Source organism: Chlorocebus sabaeus, chromosome 8 (genome assembly GCF_047675955.1).
Source record: "Chlorocebus sabaeus isolate Y175 chromosome 8, mChlSab1.0.hap1, whole genome shotgun sequence".
Lineage (NCBI taxonomy): Eukaryota > Metazoa > Chordata > Mammalia > Primates > Cercopithecidae > Chlorocebus > Chlorocebus sabaeus.
This window is the reverse complement of record NC_132911.1, coordinates 142421873-142446262: the sequence shown is the minus strand read 5'-3', so window position 1 is coordinate 142446262 and position 24390 is coordinate 142421873. Positions and strand designations below refer to the sequence as shown.

The window sequence follows — 24390 nt, the reverse complement described above, 5'->3', positions numbered from 1 at the left end:
CAGAGAAGGGTGGTAACTCATACACATGTGGTTTTTTAGGAACTCACTTGTCAGGCAGTAGGTGTAGGAAATGCCCGGCCCATTCCTCTCTCCTCCATGTCTGGGACAAGACCCACTCTAGCACATGTGCTGTCACTTGTAGCTGGGTTCAAAGGAATGGAGATTGGGAGGACATTCTGAATTCAGAGAAACCACCAGAATCAGCCAGAGAACAAACATGGATGTACTCTGGAGCCCTGAACTCCGGGCAGTGTTCCATGGCATAATTATGATCATGATTGCCTGCCTGATGTCATCAGCAGCTCTACTGAGGCCAAATAGCCTGTGATTGAGGAAGCAGCACCAGCATCAGCAGCCTACATTCAAATTTTGGTTCCACAACCTACTAGCTTCAAGAACTGAAGAATTTGCTAGAACTTTCTGAGCTTCACTTTTCACATTTGTGAAACATATATAAAAATAATATCTGTAGGAGTTCTGCTTCTGAAATGGCAACAAGAGGAGCTCTGTGAATCTACTCCCTCCAAAAAGATAATACCTGGTGAAATTCCAACACTTTTCACCTTCTGCATCTGGAGTTCCAGAGTCTAAATTCTTGGCAGATGCAGCCAAGGGATAGGGCTCGCTTCCTCTACCCAACCCCCATTCACAGGGTGGAGGTGCAACCTCAGGCATGACAAGCCAAGAATGTTGGGATTCTGATCAGCCCTTTCCAAGCTCAGTCATAAGGTGGAGGCTCCCCAGTGAAGGATGCAAGTTGAAAAAAGCAGACACTACTGCACCTTCCCAGCCAGGGCACCATTCCAAGAGAAGAGGTCCATGGTCCCAGCTCCCAGCTCCCAGTTCTAGAGCAGGGATGCAGATATTTAGCCCAGGATACAATCCTTAAGAACAAAGAACTCTGAAGCTCTCCCCAAAGGCATGGACTTTGAAACAGAATGTGGAGAAGTATAAGTGTAAGGGTTCTCTAGAAACAAAGGAGATGTTGGTGATAAGAAATTAAGAGGAGCGTGGTACTCTATAGTAAACCATAACTTCACCATAGCTAGCTTATCAGAAAGAACCAGGGAAAAAACACCACAAAGAAGACTGCTCCTGGCATGAGCAAAAAACCTCAATGACTGCCCACAACAGCTACCCATGCAAAGGGGACCTGATTCAGTTTGATCAGACTATGGAGCAATGAAAGTCTATATAGCATTGTAGAAAATAGTAAAGGAATCAGTTGGAAAGTAATGGAACCTAAGAGCTAGATTGAATGTCAGCAGAGGCAGACAGTTTGACAGAGAAATCAAGAAAAGAAACGTTCCAAATGAGCCTTGTTAAAACCATTGTCATCCTGGGGTGACTGTGTACAGGTCCAAGGCTATGTCCTCTGAAAATTGGCCTCAGAGTTGTAACACTGGGGAAAGGGAATAGACTTAATTAAAATAATCAAGCCAAGTCAGTGAGCAAATAGACAAGAAAACAACAAAAACAATTTTTGTAGGGGAAGTGTCTGTATCCAGGACTGCTATATTTTCTAAAATGTCCAATTTTCAACAAAAATTATGAGACATGCTAAGAAACAGAAAAATGTGACACACACACCCCAAAAGGCAGCAGACAACAGAAACTGCCTGAGAGAGGACACAAATATCGGATTTAACAGACAAAGCCTTCCAAGCAATCATTATAATTATGATCAAAGAACTAAAGGAAATTATTCTGATGTAAGCAAAAGAAGGCATAATGACAATATTTCATCAAATATAGAATATCAATAACGAGTTAGAAATTATAAACAACTAAATGTAAATTCTGGAGTTTAAAATTATAATAAATGAAATAAATAAACTAGAGAGGCTCAAAAGAAAGATCAGAATTCTTGTAGATAGATCAGTAGAGATGATGTGATCTGAGGAACGGAGAGAAAAAATAATGAAGAAAAACGGACAGAGTATTGGAGAAATGTAGGCGTTCATAAAGTGCACAAATCTGCACCTACTGGGAATTAAAGTAGAAGAGAAGAGAAAGGAGCAGAAAAGTATTCAAACAAATAATGGCTGAAGGCATCTCAGATTTTATGAAAAGCAGTAGTCTACATATTCAAGATGCTCAGTGAACCCCAATTAAGATAAACACAAAGAGCTACACTTACAAACATCATAGTAAAAATTCCAAAAACCAAAAAAAAATTGAAAGTAGCAAGAGAAACAAATGACTCATCATTTACAAGGAAACTCCAATAAGATTAACAACTGACGCCATCAGAAATGGTTGAGGCTAGAAGGCAGAGGGATGGCAAGCTATGTATAATAATACATTACAACCATGTATGGTTAGTGTTAACAAACACGCATGTAATATGCATAGCAATAGCATGAAAAAGGGGGAAGAAGGCGTAGAGCTAAGAAGGAGTATGTTTCTATGTCTAACTGGAAGTAAGTTTTTATAAATCTACAGTAGACCCTATTAAGTTACGCATAAGATAAACTCTAGAGCACCCTCTAAGAAAATAACTCCAAAATATATAGTTAAAATATCGTGAAAGTAGTATAAATGTTACCCTAGAAAGTACTCAATTCCAAAAAAGATCAGTAAAGGAGCAGTAAAGGAACAAAAGTGGGACAGGAGACCTGTAGAAAACAAAAACTAATATGGCATATATAAATCTAATTATATAATAATATATGTGAATATACTACATGAACCAACTAAAAAGCGGAAATGTTAAGACAGGTTATAACAACAAGATCAAACTATATCCCGTCTATAGAAGACATACTTTAGATTCAAAGATACAAATAGGTTGTATCTTTTGTATTCAAAGATACAAATAGGTTTCAATAGGTTGAAAATAAAAGGATGGAAAATATACATCTTGAAAATAAAAAACAGAGAAAGCTGGGGTGACTGTGCAGTATTAGACAAAATAGACTTTAAAACAAAAAAATCAATAAACAGAGACATTTCATAATGATGAAAAATTAATTCTCAAAAATATAGCCATTATAAACATATATGCACCTAACAAAGCCCCAGAATACATGAAGCAAAAACTGACAGAATTTAAAGGCGGAATGAAAAACTAATTAAAAATAATTAGAGACTTCAATACCTCCTTTTCAGTAATGGGTAGAACAACTAGGAATGTGGAGAAATTGGAATCTTCATGGATTACTTACATAACTTGGTGCAGTTGCTTTGGAAAACAGCCTTGCAGCCCTTAGGTTAAAGACAGAGTTACCATATGACCCAGCAATTCAATTCTACTTTTAGGAATATACCCCTCAAAAATACAAACATATGTTTACACAAAAACTTTCACAAAAATGTTTATAGCAGCATTATTTACAATAGCCAAAAGTAGAAAACCCACATGTCTATCACCTGAAGAATAGGTAAACAAAATGTATGTCATATCCACACAATGTCATATCATTTTGCAATAAAACGAAGTACTTACACATGGTCCGACATGGATTAACCTTGGAAAGACTTTGCTGAGTGAAAGAAGCCAATCTTAAAAGGCCACATATTATATGATTCCATTTATATAAAAAATGTATAGATAGACAAATCTATAGAAACAGAAAATAGATTAATATTTTCCTAGAGCTGGAGTAGAGGAAGTGTGGAGTCATTGGTAATAGATATGGGTTGTTTCTGAGGTGATAAAAATGTTCTAAAGTTGCTTGTGGGGATTTTGTTGTACAACTTTATAAATATACTAAAAATCACTGAACTGTACATTTTAAGTAGGTAAATTATATGGTATGCAAATTATATTTCAGTGAAACTGTTATGGAAACAAAGAAGAATAACTATAATATTGAGTTATTGGAAGCATTAAGTGAGATGATACTCATGAGAATGCACACTCAGTTAACAATAGTCATCATTTCTTTTAGTGGCTACTAGGCAGAGCTGATGAGAAAATATATAATCCTTTCAAATCTCAGGATGATGCTGCCATTTGCAATGTCATGCCATGGAGATGCTCTGTAGTGAATCTTTGCCTTCTTCTTTCATTTTTCTAGGGCATAGGACCTTTTGGCCGAGGGGAAAAGGGTGAAAAGGTAAGAATCTTCCTTTTATCACACTCCTTCAAGGGAATGGGACAGAGGACTTGGGTTTGGGGGAGCTGTGTGCTGCTATTATGTTGCCTGGAAACAATTAGAGTGGAGGAAAAGAAGTGTCCTGGGCTGTGTAACTGGCCTCAATGTGTGTCCTCCATGACTTGGGTAGTTGAAGCATGTACTGTACTCAGCAGAAAGAGAGAAGGTGGAGGCAGAAAATGGTAAAATGGTGGTTGGAAAATTGAGTAGGACACATATATCTTGGGGAATTCCGGGCATATTCTGTTGAAAATGTTGATGTTTGAACTATACCTGAGAAGTGGAAATCTGGGGACAGGTTCTGCTAGGTAAAATAAAGGACATCAGAAGAATTTGTGGGAAAAATAAAGATGTTCTCCGCAGCTATGCATGTTGCACCTTCTTTTACCTGCGGTAAAACATGCACAGGCTTGACTGATCCTGGGAAATATGGGATTCCTCCTAAAGAAGAAATTCTTCTTAAGAGATTAGCCTATAAGGATAAATAAAAAGCAGAGAGCCACTAAAAATGCTATTTTCTACTCCTACCAGCTATTTAAAAAACAAAAGGAAAAAAGAAACAAAAAAATTGTCATCTTCCTGGAGAGGCAGCCACAAGACTTTACAGTGCAAATGCATGTTGATACTTTCACTGGAGTCCAGGCACTTGTGGACTCAAAATGTAGTGCTGTTGGATCTGGAGAGGTCATTCATTGCTCAGAAGGGGTCACGTTAGTCCCTTGCATAGGGCTGGTTATGTAACACATGTAACACTCCATTAAGTTACAGTAGAAACAGGAAACAGCTTTCATGTGGCCAGCTCCTTCTCTCCCTGTAGGCACTCTTACACATCTAGTTCTGCTCTAAGGAGATAAATCAAGGATATGCACAAGTACATATCCATGTGTACTTTATAAATGAGACTAGAAATGACACAATTCTGTGTAGTGGGCAAAATGCATTATTGTACACCTCAATAATGCAAGTTATTTGATGATGCAAAATGACATTTAGTAGAAGAACTAATGACCTAGAAAATGCAGTCAATACTCTGTTCATTTTTAAGCACGTTGCAAAATGTATATACAATATGACACCAACCGTGTGTGCATGCATGTGTGTGTGTGTGACTGAAAGTTGGAGGACAGAGAAATTAACGATGGAGACAAATCCCTATTATTAACCACTGGTTGTCTATGGGTGAAAAAGTTATGAGGACATTTATTTTCTCCCTCATATTTATGTCGTTCTTTATTTCACAATGAGCTCCTCCGTTAAAAGCATAGGCGCACGTGTAAAATGACTACCTCACAAGAATGAAAAGCAGTTTGGATGTAGCACAACACACGGCATAACTTAAGTGGTACAACCAGGAAGATGTAGTTCTTGTCTCCATTCTGCCACTCTCTGGCTCTGCCATCAGTTTTGAGCCTCCATCTCCCGACCTAAAATTCTCCCACCACTTTTCATGACTTCTCTGTGATTTAAAAGCACAGCACCTGGAACCTAGATGCTCAAATTCAGTAGCTACTTTCTTGGTTTAAGTTTTTTTTTTTTTTTTTTTTTTAAATTAGTTTCATTTAATTGTGGTAAGGATGCAATATGAGATCTACCCTCCTAACAAACTTTTAAGTGTGCAGTACAGTACTATTGACCATAGGCTCGGTGTGGTGCAGCAGATCCCTAGAATGCATTCGTTTTGCTTGAGATTTTTTGCCCATTAATTGGCATCTCCCCATTTCCTCTCCCCCAACCCCTGGAAGCTACTATTCTACTCTCTAATTCTAGGAATTCGACTATTTTAGGTACTTCATATGTGGAATTATGTAGTTTTGTCTTCCTTCATCTTGCTTATTTCTGTTAGTATAATGTCCTCCAGATTCATTCATGTTATCAAAAATGACAGAATTTCCTTCTTTTTAAAGGCTGAATGGCATTCTGTTGGGTATTAAAAATAGAGCTACTGTAAGATCTAGCAATTCAGTATACCATGTTTTCTTTATCCATCCATCCACTGATGGACATCTAAGTTGTTTCCATATCGTGGCTATCATGAATTATGCTGCTGTGGGTATCTCTGTGAGATCCTGATTCCAACTCTTCTGAATAAATAGTCAGAAGCAGAATTGCTAGATCATACAGTAGTTCTATTTTTAATCTTTCTTTTGAGGAGCCACCATACTGTTTTCCACAGTGGTAATACCATCTGCATTCCCATCAACAATGTTCAGCAGCTACTTTCTTTCTCCAATTTTTTTTTTTTTTTTTTTTTTTTTTGAGACGGAGTCTCACTCTGTCGCCAGGCTGGAGTGCAATGGCACTATCTTGGCTCACTGCAACCTCCACCTCCTGGGTTCAAGCGATTGTCCTGCCTCAGCCTCCTGAGTAGCTGGGACTACAGACGTGTGCCACCATGCTAAGCTAATTTTTGTATTTTTAGTAGAGATGGGGTTTCACCATGTTGACCAGGATGGTCTCAAGCTCTTGACCTCAGGTGATCCACCTGTCTCGGCCTCCCAAAGTGTTGGGATTACAAGCGTGAGTCACCGTGCCCAGCCCAGCAGCTACTTTCATTGTTACTTGCATGCTCGGTTCCAGTGGGCAGAGGTTGAGCACAGGGTATGAAGAGGGTGCCCAGGTATGCCTCCAAATCAGGATCCGGGGCTGCCGGGGTCTGGAGGTCAGAACACTCGATCTGGGTGGTACCTGCCAGGCAATACCATGCAGCTCTGTGACCTCCTTCCCACGTTCCTCTGGGACCAGCCTTTCCTCTCAACGAATGTGTCCTTCACATGTGTTCCTGTCACCAGGCAGGGAGTGGCAGCCTCCTTCCTCCCTGTGGACTGCGGGGCATCTCTGCCTCATTGGCTCTGGGGTGAACTCACAGTGGGCAGCCTTGGATGCCTGTTCTCCTCACACCTGAAGGCACCTTCTGGTGACAGGAGTCCTACCTGAAGCATTCACGTTCAAGGGTCTGATGCTGTGAGGGCATAGTTGTGGCCATGGAGACCTCCTCACATCTTCAATGTTGGCAGGAGAGACAGGCAGCTGAATGGACACTGGCACTTCTGGCTCTGTCCTCAGTTGACATTTTCCTGCAGTTGATATTTTTAGCGAAGTCTGAGTCTAGATTCCACCACATATTAGCTGTGTGATTTGGAGTGAGTCACTTCCCTCTCTGGGACTCTGCTTCCTCCTCTGTACAATGGAGGAGGTGGGATGAGATGATGCATAAAGTCGCTTTCAGGCAGCAGCTCTGAGATTAGGGAATCAGCCCACCCCCAGCCTTTGCCCCCTAGGGCTCTTTTCTGTAACTTGAAGTCTCTGCTTCTCCTCCAGAAATGAGGAGACCAGAGTGGGCTGAGGGGATTGATAGAGTCTAGAGAGGGTAGAAGGCTACTCGTGACTCATGCATTGAGACTAAGCTTAACCAACTGGCTTCTTAGCTGACTGTTGTCTCCAAAGTAATTACCACACAGGTTGGATTGAGTCTGGGGGTATTGGGTAGACCAGAGCTCGATGGGTCCAGGGATAGTAATACTCTTATTCTGGCTGTGTGTTTTTATATATATTTGGAATTGTAATTAACCACTGTGGGAATGTGCATTGGCTTCTGCATGTGCCAGGCATCCTGCTCAGGGTATTTCATACTTACTCTCCCATCATTAAGACAATATTTCAGGGAAGGCAACGCTGTGCCCATTTCAAGGATGAGGAGAACATGGCACTGAGGTCAAGTGACCTGCACAAGGTCACGCAGTTAGTATGTGCCCAGGAAACACAATCACTGATTGCTACTAAAATGAAGGGAAGTTGTAGAGCTGATTGAATCACTGTTCTTTGGCAGCTAAGGAAACTGAGGCTTAGAGAAAGTGAGTGACCTTGGCCCATACACGGAATATAACAGTAACAACAACAGCACACTCTCATTAGCTGATGTGAGGAGTTGGCAAGTTTATCCACGGGAAGAGATAGCAAGGGACCTGGTAAATGAAGCAACTTCAGAAAGACTGAGCAAGAATCAGGTCTGAGTCTTCTCCAAGCATGAGGATCAGTTCAGGCACGTTCTCCAGGTTAGTCCCATTAGAACGGCCTCAGTACTTTCACTTACAAGGACCAAGACAGATGCTCTTTTCTCCCTGGGCCCAAGGATGTAAGCACGAGAGCCTTGAAATTCCCATAGCCATGTTGGTACCATGAAAGGAGCCAGTTTAAAGAAGATGAAGGTGATCCTGAGAAGCTTAGCCCTAAAACGGATCAGTTGCTGAGTAGAGAGCAGGCTCTCCTGAGGCAGATCTCCAGTGTCTCAGAGCCAAGAGACAGTGCATTTCCTGCCAATGGTCTTAGCTTTCTTTATGAATAGTAGCTATTATTAATATTGCAGGTCAAGGTGGGTTGGGATGTTGATGGGAGTGGCCTTTCAGGCAGGGATTTGCCTAGACAATGACCTGAAGGTGGGACAGTGTTGGGTCCTGAAGAGACCCATCTTTCCTGGAGTGGACAGGATGGACCTGATGGAACCTGGACCACATCTTACAGATGGTCAGGGGCCCTGACACCCACCAGGAATGAAATGGGGGCAAAGTGTCCCACAAAGCCATGCTTGGATCAGCAACTAGGGACTCAGCATTTGGTAGAGGGGGAAACAAGCACCACCAAAAATTCATTCCTTAAGCTTTTTCACAGAAATCCATATGGCAATAAATAAAACTTCATATGGATTTTCTGCTCAGATTTCACAGTATGGTGCCCCAGAAAAAAAAATCAGCAAGCAAATATAAGAAACTCAGCTAAATTGTATTGGGTTCGTCAACTCAGCAGTAGATAGAACTTTGGGTCACAGAAACATCAGTTCATTGTCTTTTATGGTTTTCTTCCATTTTACTGGCACATAAACCTGACAGGGGATGAACGTGGTGAAAGGTGAGTCTCTGAACCAGGCAAGTAGTCCAGGTTCTTCCAGCTTCCTGGGATGCAGCCTTCTCAGAGCCTTGGCTCCACATTCTGAAGAGGATGCCATGTGTGCAGGAAATCCACCTGAGAGTTCTGAAGTCACGTCATGGGAGGGTCTTTGTGGGGTGGTTTGCTAAACAAATAAGATGCTAATTACCAAATGGAAGAAAGGTCAAGGTGCCTGGAATTCCTCTGTTCCAGATGTCTTTATTTGGTTTACATACACTATCCCGTTTGAAACATGCAAGTGCTCATAAGTTTGCATTTGACCTTAAACTGCCACTGGAGTTACGCTGTTCTGTGTTACTTGGCAGATGGAGTCCAGTGTGCTTGGTGTGCACATCCTACTGGACATGATGGGGCCTGCGGGATCCTTCCCCAGTGTTTGTCTCCTGCTGATTCTGGGTTTATCTTTCTGTGGTCATGCTCAGGATATCTCTGCCTCCCTGTCATTGATTCCTCCTCTTTGCATGCCCAGCATCCCCCTTTGCCTGCTGAAACCTTAGGGGTGTTTCTAATCCAGTCACCATCAAAGTGCCCAGCATCAAGCCAGGCATTTCTATGGGCATTGTCCTATTTGTCCCTCCCGTAGATTGTAGGTGAAAGGCATCATTATGCCCATTTCTCGGAAAAGGGCACTGAGGCTTGGAAAAACATGTGCACACATTCATGGGACTGATTTCATTGTAAAAGGATATAGGACAAAATACTTTATAATGAGCTCTGGCTTGTTTGAAATCATAGCAAGTACTAGCTGAGGACCCAGCATGGTGCTGGGCGGCTAGGCAGGGACAGCAAATGGGGGTGTGAGCTTTGAAGAGTGATTAACTTTTAAGAGTAAATCGGAGAATAGGGATGTAAGGTGTTTTAAAAAAAATCACTCTGGCCACTGTATGGCTGATAGGGCACAGTCATTGGAGAGAAGGTATGTTCCTACTCAGTCCTGCTTCTCATTGGATTGGGGCCCTTTGGGTAACAGTCAGGTCTGCAGTCACAGAGAAGTCAGGTCTTCTCTTATCCCAACACGACAGACACACCTTGTGCTGTCCACACTGTTAAATAATGGGTCCTTCTGATCGGAACCAGGTTCTTTCTTCAGTGTCTTTCAAAGGCAGACTTTACCTGAAGTTATAAGAAGATTGCTTGGAGGTAGAATTGGACTGCAGAGTGGGAGGAGAAATGAAAAGGGAGCTCCACGACATGTGGGTTTTCTTCCTGGAGCCCCTCTCCCAGAGTGGTGACCAAGAAAGTTCTCCAGAAACCACAAGGCACTTCTACATATCAGGGGAACCATGGTCTGAAAGTGCATGCTCCCCAAATCCATATGTTGAAATCCTAACCACCAAGGTGATGGTATTGGGAAGTGGGGTTCTTGGGAGGTGATTGGGTCATGAGGGTGGAGCCCTTAGGAATGACTGGATTGGCCCTTATAAAAGAGATCCCGGAGCACCCATTTGTCCTTGCCACCATGTGAGGTTACAGTGAAAAGACAGCCATCTGTGAACCAAAAAGCAGGCCCTCATCTGACACCAAATCTGATGGCACCTTGATCTTGGACTTTTCCAGCCTCTGGAACAGTGAGAAACAAATTGCTGTAGTTTACAAGCTACCCAGTTTATGGTAGCCCCAAAAGACAAGGGGTTTCTGCCACTGATGAAATATTTGGCATAATGAGGGACGGTACACACACTTTTGATGTTTTTAAGTTCTCCCTGAGGCGTAAGATGAGCACGTTTTAGCAATAGCAGCCATGCAGAATTTATTGGCCAGCACTGGTGATTTTATGTGGAATGGTATAATGACTTTGAAAAGGAAGTGCCATGTACTGGGAAGAATCATGACATCAGTCTTTTACTGACCTCTTAATGTTCCAGGCTATTCAGTTTTATGAGCTTCAGCCTCTGACAGTCCCTTTAAGAAGGCTGGGCTATGGCCAAGGTCACAGAGCTGGTTAGTAAGTAGGGCCAAACCTGTGTCTGTCTGATACAAGACACAAGAGTGGGGATCCCCCACTTTTGACCACAGCATTGGTCAGTGTCATTTCCCTGCCCCTCCTTCAATGTGATGCTGATATCTGGGAATTCTTGACCTTCAAAAATCTTATAGGAATCAACTTTATATAAAGACTGCATTATAGAACCCCTGAACCAGAAAATATGAATTAGACCTTTGTCTTTATATTTGTGAAACTTCTAAGATATAGATATATTTACACCATTTGCCTCTAGCTCTGGGTCCTTTTCTCTTTGTTCATGGCTGGCTTAATCAGCACCCCCATCTCCTATTCTTAGCCTGTGCATTAATGTGCATTATTCATGGTTATCGAGTTGGATAACTGTGGTTGAGTGCCTTCTATTTTTACAATAATTAAAGGGTTTAAGGGGAAATTAGTTTAGCTGCTTATGTGCCCTCAAATAGCCTTGTAGGTTAGGGGCAAAATGCCCAGAGTTAGAATAAATAGAGGTGCTGCAGGTCCTGTCCATGGTGCTGAAGGACACACTGGGGAAGTTCTGAAGTTCACAGCACTGCAGGGCCTCAGGCAGAGCTGGGATAGGAATCTGCATTTCTCCTCTAGCTCCATCTGACACTCAGGTGCTTGCCAAGTCTAATGGACTAGTCACAAAACCAAGGGCTTCGTACAAGAGGGTAAGAGCACTTATGGGAAGGGTAAATGCTGGACTCCTGAACTGGGAGGGCAGGGGAAGCTCAGAGTGCAGACCCCGGTCACAGACTGGCTGGATCTAGACCTTGGCTGGGTCACTTAGCAGCTGTGTAACAGTGTGTCAGTTACTTAGCCCTGTAACCCTTGCTTTCCTCATCCATAAATTAACAACTATAATAGTACTTGCCTCGGAGGGTTTCTGCAAGGATTAAATGAGCTAATGAAAATAGATGACTTATGTTTGTAAAAAGTGCTCATAAACGTTAAGCATAATTACCATTACACCAGCATAGTGTTCCACCTTTTTTTATAAACCAAATGACGTCTTCTGCCCTCTCAGCATTAATGAGGTCTTATTTCCAGAGGCGACCAGCAGCTGCAAAATGTCAGAGTTCTTCAGTCTCCCCCTGAGGAGGACTTCTATAACTCCTAAAACCTCAGGAAACCTAGAGAGTGTTACTAGAAAGCACGTTCTAGGAGGCCAACATAAAGAACCTTCCCTTTCTTCAAATTCACCTAAAATAATTCATAGATCATCTAAGAATCATGATAGTACCTCGTATTTACAAGGACTTGCTATCTGCTAGGATTCATGCATGTGCTATTTAGTTTAACTTTCATGGTAAATATTGCTGTCCTTGTTTTACAGGCTATTCATTATAAAATGAAAATTCAACTGGGACCAAGCACAGGTGACTTTACCTCTTCATGGGGATGAGCCAGGATTTGAGTTCATGTTTTCAGACTTCACAGCCTGCATTTGTCTGTGCTGACAAATCATTCTCAAACTTGAGACAACATCCAAATCACCTGGAGGACTTTTTAAGCCAACAGGCTGGACCCCACTCCCAGAATGTCTGATTTAGTATGTCTGGAGTGGGGCCCGAGAAGTTGCCTTTCTAACACAACCCCAGGTGGGGTTGATGCAGCTGGCCCATGACTATGCTTTCAGAACCACTGCCCAGCATATTCCTAAGACCCCACTAAAGGGCATACCAAATGGATGAAGAATGTTAGTAACAGCTCCTCTAGCAATGCAATGGTCTTTTTGTTAACATTTAGAAATAGGACCTGATATTTAATTAGCCAAAAGAGCAGCAGAAATATTTGTTCTCTCTTTTCTCTGTGTCTTACTTGATGAGGTAACAGGATGATCCCTGGGGCTCTGGATGCTGACAACTAGGTGTGGGGAGATAGATAATTTCCTGCTACATGGTTGCCCCCCGCCCCCATATGCCTCCAAATGAGATCATGAAGGAAGTGAGTTTGTATGTGGTGGAGGGAGAGGCAGGGGTGGAAGAGAGGTCAGAGTCTGGACTTGGAGCCAAGCCCTGATTTTGAGTCACAACGGCCATTGTGAACAGAGGGAAGCCCCTCTTCTCTGAGCCTTGGTTGTCTTCTGCAGTGGATCTCATCCATTGTCATTCTCTTATACCCTGAGTGTTGATTTTCTTTTTATAGGTGGAAAATAGAGGCTTGGGTAGTTTACCCAAAATAATAGTATCTGATGCTTGTTTTGAATTTCCCTGTATATGAAGCATTTCCCAAGTATTTTCTTAAGGCCTCTTACCAGCCATGTTGAGCCAGAGGTACTCCTCCTCCTTGTGTCATCTCCCTTCCAGGTGAAGGAGCTGAGACACAGGAGGGGAATGAGCCTGTTCTACTCTGCTAATATGAGACAGAGGCCACATGCAGATCAGACCCTCTCCTCCCAGCCTAGGCTTTTTTCCTTCTCTTTCTCTCTCTTCTTTGCTTCCTTCCTGCCCTTTCCTTTCTTTTCCTTTTATTCTTCTGTGCTTTATTGTGGATCCTTAGCTTTACATATTCTTTTAAAGATTATTCTATGCCTGACCTTACCAATTTAGGGGCAACCTCCAGTCTTTTCCCACTCCTCTCTCTGACCCATCCCATGCACTTGGATGAGTGTTCTTAGTTATCAAGAGATACAATGAAAGAGCTCACATTTCAATAATACTTCATAGTCTGTAAATTATCTCTACATTTAATTCTCATCTGAAAGCGTGTAAACCTTTACTTTAGAAATGATGAGAGGCTCATAGAAGTTAAATGACTTTCCTGGTGGAAGATGAATAGGCAGCCCAGAGCTATAGCTTTCTCTTTTCTTTCTTTTATTTTTTTATTTTTTATTTTATTTTATTTTGTTGAGATGGTGTCTAGCTCTGTCACTCAGGCTGGAGTACAGTGGTGTGATCTTGGTTCACTGCAAGCTCCACCTCCTGGGTTCAAGTGATTCTCCTGCCTCAGCCACCCAAGTAGCTGGGATTACAGGTGCCCACCACCACATCCAGCTAATTTTTGAATTTTTAGTAGACATGGGGTTTCACTGTGTTGGCCAGGCTGGTCTTGAGCTCCTGACCTCATGATCCACCCGCCACGGCCTCCCAAAGTGCTGGGATTACAAGCCTGAGCCACTGCACCCAGCCTAACTTTCTCTTTTCAAAGCTGCTGTGGGCAGCTGATGGTGAGTCCAGCTGGGGGATTTTGGAAGGTCTGTCACAAGGGTACGATAAGGGCGTTTTGTAATGTTAAGAATCAGTGGTTTCAAAGAATATCTTTATTTCTGCCTTCATTTCGTTATGTACCCAGTAGTCATTCAGGAGCAGGTTGTTCAGTTTCCATGTAGTTGAGCGGTTTTGATTGAGTTTCTTAGTCCTGAATTCTAGTTTGGTTGCACTGTGGTCTGAGAGACAGTTTGTTATAATTTCTGTTCTTTTACATTTGCTGATGAGTGCTTTACTTCCAACTATGTGGTCAATTTTGGAATAAGTGCGATGTGGTGCTGAGAAGAATGTATAATCTGTTGATTTGGGGTGGAGAGTTCTGTAGATGTCTATTAGGTCCTCTTGCAGAGCTGAGTTCAATTCCTGGATATCCTTGTTAACATTCTGTTTCGTTGATCTGTCCAATGTTGACAATGGGGTGTTAAAGTCTCCCATTATTATTGTGTGGGAGTCTAAGTCTCTTTGTAAGTCTCTAAGGACTTGCTTTATGAATCTGGGTGCTCCTGTATTGGTGCATATGTATTTAGGATAGTTAGCTCTTCCTGTTGAATTGATCCCTTTACCATTACGTAATGGCCTTCTTTGTCTCTTTTGATCTTTAACGGTTTAAAGTCTATTTTATCAGAGAAGAGGATTGCAACCCCTGCTTTTTTTTTGTTTTCCATTTGCTTGGTAGATCTTCCTCCATCCCTTTATTTTGAGCCTATGTGTGTCTCTGCATGTGAGATGGGTCTCCTGAATACAGCAAACTGATGGGTCTTGACTCTTTATCCAATTTGCCAGTCTGTTTCTTTTAATTGGACCATTTCATCCATTTACATTTAAGGTTAATATTGTTATGTGTGAACTTGATCCTGTCATTATGATATTAGCTGGTTATTTTGCTCATTAGTTGATGCAGTTTCTTCCTAGCATCGATGGACTTTACATTTTGGCATGTTTTTGCAATGGCTGGTACCGGTTGTTCCTTTCCATGTTTAGTGCTTCCTTCAGGATCTCTTGTAGGGGCAGGCCTGGTGGTGACAAAATCTCTAAGCATTTGCTTGTCTGTAAAGGATTTTATTTCTCCTTCATGTATGAAACTTAGTTTGGCTGGATATGAAATTCTGGGTTGAAAATTCTTTTCTTTAAGAATGTTGAATATTGGCCCTCACTCTCTTCTGGCTTGTAGAGTTTCTACGGAGAGATCTGCTGTTAGTCTGATGGGCTTCCCTTTGTGGGTAACGCGACCTTTCTCTCTGACTGCCCTTAACATTTTTTCCTTCATTCCTAACATCACAATTAAAAGAGCTAGAGAAGCAAGAGCAAACACATTCAAAAGCTAGCAGAAGCCAAGAAATAACTAAGATCAGAGCAGAACTGAAGGAGATAGAGACACAAAAAACCCTCCAAAAAATCAGTGAATCCAGGAGCTGGTTTTTTGAAAAGATCAACAAAATTGACAGACTGCCAGCAAGACTAATAAAGAAGAAAAGAGAGAAGAATCAAATAGATGCAATAAAAATGATAAAGGGGATATCACCACTGTCCCCACAAAAATACAAACTACCATCAGAGAATACTATAAACACCTCTACGCAAATAAACTAGAAAACCTAGAAGAAATGGATAAATTCCTGGACACATACAACCTCCCAAGACTAAACCAGGAAGAAGTTGAATCCCTGAATAGACCAAGAGCAGGGTCTGAAATTGAGGCAATAATTAATAGCCTACCAACCAAAAAAAGTCCAGGGCCAGATGGATTCACAGCCGAATTCTACCAGAGGTACAAGGAGAAGCTGGTACCATTCCTTCTGAAACTATTCCAGTGAATAGAAAAAGAGGGAATCCTCCCTAACTCATTATGTGAGGCCAACATCATCCTGATACCAAAGCCTGGCAGAGACACAACAAAAAAAGAGAATTTTAGACCAGTATCACTGATGAACGTCGATGCAAAAATCCTCAATAAAATACTGGCAAACCGGATTCAGCAGCACATCAAAAAGCTTATCCACCATGATCAAGTGTGCTTCATCCCTGGGATGCAAGGCTGGTTCAACATATGCAAATCAATAAACGTAATCCAGCATATAAACAGAACCAAAGACAAAAACTACATGATAATCTCAATAGATGCAGAAAAGGCCTTTGACAAAATTCAACAGCCTTCATGCTAAAAACTTTCAATAAACTCAGTATTGATGGAACGTATCTCAAAATAATAAGAGCTATTTATGACAAACCCACAGCCAATATCATACTGAATGGGCAAAAACTGGAAGCATTCCCTTTGAAAACTGGCACAAGACAGGGATGCTCTCTCTGACCACTCCTATTCAACATAGTGTTGGAAGTTCTGGCTAGGGCAGTCAGGCAAGAGAAAGAAATAAAGGGTATTCAGTTAGGAAAAGAAGAAGTCAAATTGTCCCTGTTTGCAGATGACATGATTGTATATTTAGAAAACCCCATTGTCTCAGCCCAAAATCTCCTTAAGCTGATAAGCAACTTCAGCAAAGTCTCAGGATACAAAATCAATGTGCAAAAATCACAAGCATTCTTATACACCAGTAATAGACAAACAGAGAGCCAAATCAGGAATGAACTCCCATTCACAATAACTTCAAAGAGAATTGGATACCTAGAAATCCAACTTACCAGGGATGTAAAGAACCTCTTCAAGGAGAACTACAAACCACTGCTCAGTGAAATAAAAGAGGACACAAACAAATGGAAGAACATACCATGCTCATGGATAGGAAGAATCAATATCGTGAAAATGGCCATACTGCCCAAGGTAATTTATAGATTCAATGCCCCATTAAGCTACCAATGACTTTCTTCACAGAATTGGAAAAAACTGCTTTAAAGTTCATATGGAACCAAAAAAGACCCCACATTGCCAAGACAATCCTAAGCCAAAAGAACAAAGCTGGAGGCAACACGCTAGCTGATGTCAAACTATACTACAAGGCTACAGTAACCAAAACAGCATGGTACTGGTACCAAAACAGAGATATAGACCAATGGAACAGAACAGAGTCCTCAGAAATAATACCACACATCTACAGCCATCTGATCTTTGACAAACCTGACAAAAACAAGAAATGGTGAAAGGATTCCCTATTTAATAAATGATGCTGGGAAAACTGGCTAGCCATAAGTAGAAAGCTGAAACTGGATCCTTTCCTTACTCCTTATATGAAAATTAATTCAAGACGGATTAAAGACTTAAATGTTAGATCTAAAACCATAAAAACCCTAGAAGAAAACCTAGGTGATGCCATTCAGGACATAGGCATGGGCAAGGACTTCACGTCTAAAACACCAAAAGCAATGGCAACAAAAGCCAAAATAGACAAATGGGATCTAATTAAACTAAAGAGCTGCTGCAGAGCAAAAGAAGCTACCATCAGAGTGAATAGGCAACCTACAGAATGGGAGAAAATTTTTGCAATCTACTCATCTGACGAAGAGCTAATATCTAGAACCTACAAAGGACTCAAACAAATTTACAAGAAAAAAGCAAACAACCCCATCAAAAAGTGGGCAAAGGATATGAACAGACACTTCTCAAAAGAAGACAGTCATACAGCCAACAGACACATGAAAAAATGCTCATCATCACTGGCCATCAGAGAAATGCAAATCAAAACCACAATGAGATACCATCTCACACCAGTTAGAATGGCAATTGTTAAAAAATCAGGAAACAGCAGGTGCTGGAGAGGATGTGAAGAAATAGGAACGCTTTTACACTGTTGGTGGGACTGTAAACTAGTTCAACCATTGTGGAAAACAGTGTGGCGATTCCTCAAGGATCTAGAACTAGAAATACCATTTGACCCCACCATCCCATTACTGGGTATATACCCAAAGGATTATAAATCATGCTGCTATAAAGACACATGCACACGTATGTTTATTGCAGCACTATTCACAATGGAAAAGACTTGGAATCAACCCAAATGTCCATCAGTGACAGACTGGATTAAGAAAATATGGCACATATACACCATGGAATACTATGCAGCCATGAAAAAGGATGAATTTGTGTCCTTTGTAGGGACATGGATGCAGCTGGAAACCATCATTCTCAGCAAACTATCGCAAGAACAGAAAACCAAACACTGCATGTTCTCACTCATAGGTGGGAATTGAACAATGAGATCACTTGGACACAGGAAGGGGAATATCATACACTGGGGCCTATTGTGGGGAGGGGACTGGGGGAAGGGATAGCATTGGGGATATACCTAATGTAAATGATGAGTTAATGGGTACAGCACCCCAACATGGCACATGTATACATATGTAACAAACCTGCACGTTGTGCACATGTACCCTAGAACTTAAAGTATAATAATAAAAAAAATTAAAAAAAAAGAATCAGTGATATTAATATTAATACTAATGAAATATTTGGGTTAGGTTGAGTTTCTCTTGGAGCAAAGTTTTCATAGGGCAGAAATCATTCTAGTAAAGTGCCTGGATCTCAGGATGACTTGAGGGTGGACATTTCTTAAAATCTATGTATTTGCGGTGCTGACTTGGTTATCTTAAGCATGTAAAAAAAGATTCAAAAAGAGATGTTACCGTCTCTGACTCAGAACATATTCCCTTCTACAGAGACCTCTAGTTCGGTTCTTAGAATATACAGTAAGGGTGGCCACATCCCTGAACAAAGCAGAAGGGACTTTCTTCTACTACCTTAGCCATCTAAAACCAACACGCCTAGTTTTCCATGTCCTTGGGAAGCACCAATTCTGAAGCTAGGTTGACCATCCCTATTTACAGATGAAGACAGACTCAGAGCATTTCGCCGATTTGGCCAAAGTCATCAGTACTTAGTGATGGGGAGGCAGGGAGGGTGGGGGGTGGACAGTGTGAAGCTGTGGCTCACTGGCTCTAAGGACCTCTCTACCATAATTACCTCTCTACTATGCCTGCCGTTCACTTTGTCTCTGGGGCTTACACAAGACTGATTTTAAAGCAGGAGAGTCTTCCATTCCCTTACAAGCCCACAGGGCTCTTGAAAGAATTGAAGCACATGGGGCAGTGTGGACACTATGTCAAGCCAGACCTTGGAAGTGCAGAGGTGATTAAGTCCTGCTCTGCATCTCACAGAGCTCCCATCTTGTGGATGAGAAAAATCCACACAGATATCTACTGGGCATCTATCTATTTGAAAGAACCAACAAGGCTAGAAAACTGGCAACTGGGAGGAGAGGCCAAGGTGTCCTGCTGCCCCCTACTTTATTCCTGAGGCAGGAGCCCATCCCATCAAGACGTCCCTCCCTCTGCATTCAGCTGCAGCGTTTCCCAATGCACCAGAGCCAGAAGACAGACTGGTCATTCGAGGACCTGCCATCGTAAGTGCGTAACCGACACCTCCGGCGAGTCACCCCCAGAGGCCTGATTCTGGAAGGATGCACTATCTAGCGCATGCCCTCAGAGGAAGTCCTCATCCTTTTGTGATGCTTCCTGCTACTGGAAAATCTATAATTGATTCCTAGGGTTGTAAGGACATGGCTCATGGACTGGTGACCCTGCCATCAGGAAATGGACACACCATTTGTCCAGGTTAGTGCAGGAGGCAGGTAGAGGTCAGAGCATGGATCTTGGAGACACAGGCTGTGTGGGGAGCTGAGCCCACTCTATTGCTCACCACCATCTCCTGGCTCCACACAGAGCTTCTCCACCTGTGAGGCAGTCAAATGAGTCTTCAGGGCTGGTGGAGGCTGAAGAGGAAGGTCAGGATCCCTGGAGAGGGAGAGCTACGGCTGGATGCTCAAGTGTGAACTACCCCAACCTGCCTCACACTGCCATGTAGACTCCCCAGTAGCCATAAGAAAGTCATGCGCCTGCCCTGTGCCCCAGTGTGCCTGAATGTAGGGTGAGGATAGCAACACTTAGCTTATAGGGCTGCCAAGCAACCAGGGAACTGATGTGAGTTCGGACACCATTAAGTGTTGTGAAGACGTTCAGAAGCACACTCTAGGGCCTGGAGTCTGGCTCTTCCACAAGCACCGTAACTTTGGGCAGATTAAATCTAATCTAATCAGCGCTAATCAACTGATTAGATTAGAGCTAATCAGCTGTCTGTGTTTTTGTTTCATAAACACTGAAATGGAGATGATGATTCTGTCTCTTTCCTAGAACTGTTGTGGGGAGGTGTTGAATGCAGTGATGGATGTAAAGTGCTCAGTGCCTGGCGCCTTGTAGAACTAGATAAACTATCCTCAGCAACATCTGTACTATCACATTAATACACTATGATTAATATTACTTTACTCTGACTGTTGTTTCTGCTACTATTAAACATGCATGTGGTTTAATCAGCTAGAAATCACCTCCTGTACTGGTTACCTCTTTCAATCTCAGATTTTAAAATTTAAATTCTAGAACAGCCAAATGGGGAAGTGGAGGGGGAGGTGGCTCCTCATTTTTCTGATGTGTAACTGGAGGCTGAGAAAGCACCTGCCTTGACAGCATCCCCCAAGGAAGATGCTTGTGATAGTTTAACCCACAAAAGCAACCCACTGGCCCCTAGTTTCCCAGAAACAACTGACGACAGAAATCCCCTATCCTTCCAATTGAACAATCCTTTCTCTTATGAAATATTCCCAAACCATGCACCTGCCCTTTGTATCCAGCCAAGGATGGACAGGCATACTGGAATTAGAATGTCTCCCGCCTTCCAAAAATCACCCCCAAAATACAACACTTGCCAATCTGAGACTGTCTCAGTATTTCCTCTTTTAACCCTAGAAATAAGGTTGATTCTCTAACTAACATCTTCAGACCCTCTGTTGAAATGAAAGCAATGGCAGCCTGGTCTCCATCACAAGTTTAAGAATAAACAACCCTTGTTCCTTTCGTCTTGGACCCAGTTTTACCCGAGATGAGGCTCTGAGAAGCAGCAGCCCCTCTCCCTGCATGGGCTCTGGGCTCTGAGCCACGGCAGGTCCTTCCATGCCTTTGAAAAGGGTCTGGTAGGCCAGGGCCTCATGGAGAATCATCAACAAGGGCATGAGTAAGCTTTCAAGAAAACCCACTATAAAGGAACTTGCTTCACTTGGTTTAACTCTACATTTTTTTCCAAAGTTGTTTGATCAAAGAATCCCCCAACCTTCCTGCTACCATAAAGCCTGGTGACTGCAAATCAAATTGTTCCCATCTAGAGGAGGCTTTGGGAATGATCTATGAAGCACCTGGGAAGACTTTAATACTTATAACAGCTTTTCACAATGGCCGTGTCGGATGGTTAATACTGAGTGTCAACTTGATTGGATTGAAGGATGCAAAGTATTGTTCCTGGGTGTGTCTTCGAGGGTGTTGCTAAAGGAGATTCACATTTGAGTCAGTGGTCTGGGAAAGACAGACCCACCCTTATTCTAGGTGGTTACTGTCTAATCAGCTGCCAACACAACTAGAATATAAACAGGCAGAAAAATGTGGAAGGAGAGGCTGGCCCAGCCTCCTAGCCTCCATCTTTCTCCCATGCTGGGTGCTCCCTGCCCTGGAACATTGAACTCCAGGTTCCTCAGCTTTGGAACCTGGACTGGCTCTCCTTGCTCCTCAGCCTGCAGATGGCCTATTGTGGGACCTCGTGATCTTGTTATTGTTAGTTAGTAAACTCCCCTTTGGAAAAAAAAAAAATATATATATATATATATATATATATATATATATATTCCATTAGTTCTGTCCCTCTGGAGAACTCTAATACACCATGATTGTCCCCATTTTACAGAAAATAAAACTAAACTGAGATTCAGAGAGTAAGGAATTTACCCCAAAGTACCCACCCTCCTCTAAGCGAGGGTCGGACGAGTAGTGTTCAGCCTGCCCTGTCCATGAATGACTGCTCGCTAGGCCTCCTTGCTGGAGACATCCCCTCTGCCAGGCCCGACCCACATGAAGGTACTACCCCTCAGGGCCCAGGATTAGACCCTCCTGGTCCTGAGCCTGAGAACCACAAGCAGCTTACAAGCGAATCAGTGTTGTGTCTGTGCATAGTCCCTTTGTCTCCACTGTTGAATTGTCAGATAAGGGCAGCAGAGCAAATCCGTGTGGCTGTCCCCAGAGGCTTATGGTGCCCACAGCAGCTGGTGAAGGTGTTCTTTCCCAGGCCACAGGTGCGCTGGTGTGGTGCTTCCATTTGATCCCTCTGTCATCATGGGCCTGGGTCACTGGGAGAACAGACAGTAGCAGGAAACTCAATTCTGTCCCCACAGCAGAGCGTGTGCACTTTCATTTACCAAACCTTGCCTCCCCTTGCAGCCATCCTGCTGCTGGTAACAGTATCCACACTTCACACCTGAGGTCAGTGGGACCCTGAGCCTTCCAGGGTGTGTTTAAGGTGTCACAGCCAGGGTTGGGCACGGTGGCTCACCCCTGTAATTCCAGCACTTTGGGAGGCCAAGGAGGTGGATTGCCTGAGCTCAGGAGTTTGAGGCCTGCCTGGGAAACATTGTGAAACCCTGTCTGTACCAAAAAATACAAAAATTAACCAGATGTGATGTGCGCATGTAGTCCCAGCTACACAGGAGGCTGAGGTGGGAGGATCGCTTGAGCCCAGGAGGACAAGGCTGCATGAGCCATGTTCATATCACTGTACTCCAGTTTGAGTGAAAGAACAAGACCATGTCTCAATTAAAAAAAAAAGGTCTCACAGCCAGGAAGGTCTAGAGTTGAGATGGATTCATGTCTGTCTCATGCCATGACCAGAGGCATCTGTCATGTCAGTCTTTCTCTTCAGTATCACACTGACTTATATTAGAAAGAATGTTGAGGCCGTGGAAGGCATTTCATAGAAATCTTAAAATCATCTGTGAGCATGCATGTTTGTAGATAAAATCTAGAAATATCTGATATGCTTTGAGAAAATAATACATATCTCATAGGATTATAATGAGGAGTAAATCAGATGACATATGTAGAAATATACTTTGGCACATAGTGTTTTCTACACTTTACATAGAGATTCATCTGTTCATTCATCCATTGAATACCCAGCACCCTCACTGTATAGATGGAAACAGGCCAGAGAGAGGCGCAGCCTTTCTCAGTGCCACAAAGACACTGATGGAGAGCCAGGAGCTGGGTGGGAGGTCTCAGGCAGGCTCCTTTGATTGGCACCAAGTGACGTTGGAGCTGGTCGGGAGCTTAGAGGTGCTTGAGTTACCTGTTTCTAAATTCCCTCCCCAAGCCTTCTCCGGGAAGTGTGTGGAGTAGAAAGTGGGGTGAGGAGCTGGTCTAGGCCTGGACTTCCCACAGCTGCTCCATGTTTATTCATGTCATGTGTGTCTGCATGAGATTCCTCAGAAAGAAGTTTGTCCCAGCTAAAATTGCAAGTTGAATACCTTTTCTAGCCCAGTGGTTCCCAACCAGGAGGCGTTTGGCAATATCTGAAGACATTTTTGGTTGTCACCCCTGGAGGGTGCTGCTGGCATTTAGGGTGGCAGCCGAGCATCCTACAGTGCACTGCTCAGCCCCATTGCAAAGGCTTATCCAGTTGGATGTCTATGATGCCAAGGTTGAGAGCCCTGCTGCAGCCCAATCCTCTACTTTACACATATCACACCAAGCCCAGAGCGAGGAAGGGCCGCACCTCCAGCTAGTGAAGGACTGTGGACCAGAGCTGCTGACTCCCGCATCAGGTGCATACAGATCTCCTGGGTATGTGGCTACAACATGGACCCTGATGTAGATCTGAGGTGAAACCTGGGAATCTGCATTTTATACTCTCCCAAGTGATGCCCATGCTGCAGGCTTGTGGATCAGTTTTTGAGTAGCAGTCTTGGCCACAATTTCCTTCCCTTCCTGGCACGTTCTCCACTGCACTAGCATTCTGAGAGCCTGTCTCAGTTATTCTTTACTAATTGCTATTCTCTTTTTTTGGCTCTAGGGTTCCCTGGGCCTGCCCGGCCCCCCCGGGAGAGACGGCAGCAAAGGCATGAGAGTAAGTTCTGTTCTGTCTGCCCTGGCTCACAAGGCAGTACTGGGCTGGTGACCTCCCGGTCAGAACCCCGTGTCCTCAAGTGGGGTGGCATTGCCAGGGCCAGGCTTGAGCAGGGACTTATTTGTATCAGGATCCTCGCAGATCCCAGGGGCTCAGCCTAATAGCTGTGATAAGACCAGCAGCAGCTTTGCCCCCGGGTATCGCCTGCCTGTCCTTGGAAATGAT

The 24390-nt window shown here is 43.0% G+C and overlaps 1 protein-coding gene across 2 annotated transcripts in view; it reads left to right on the top strand.

Annotated features, from left to right (window-relative positions):
• COL22A1 (collagen type XXII alpha 1 chain) overlaps positions 1–24390 on the top strand; it is a 327564-nt gene that overhangs the window by 110138 nt on the left and 193036 nt on the right. For both annotated transcript variants that reach the window (XM_008001616.3, XM_073018373.1), the window contains exons 12-13: positions 4023–4061; positions 24112–24165. In XM_008001616.3, coding sequence (XP_007999807.3) covers positions 4023–4061; positions 24112–24165 — 93 coding nt within the window. The remainder of the gene's footprint in view (positions 1–4022; positions 4062–24111; positions 24166–24390) is intronic.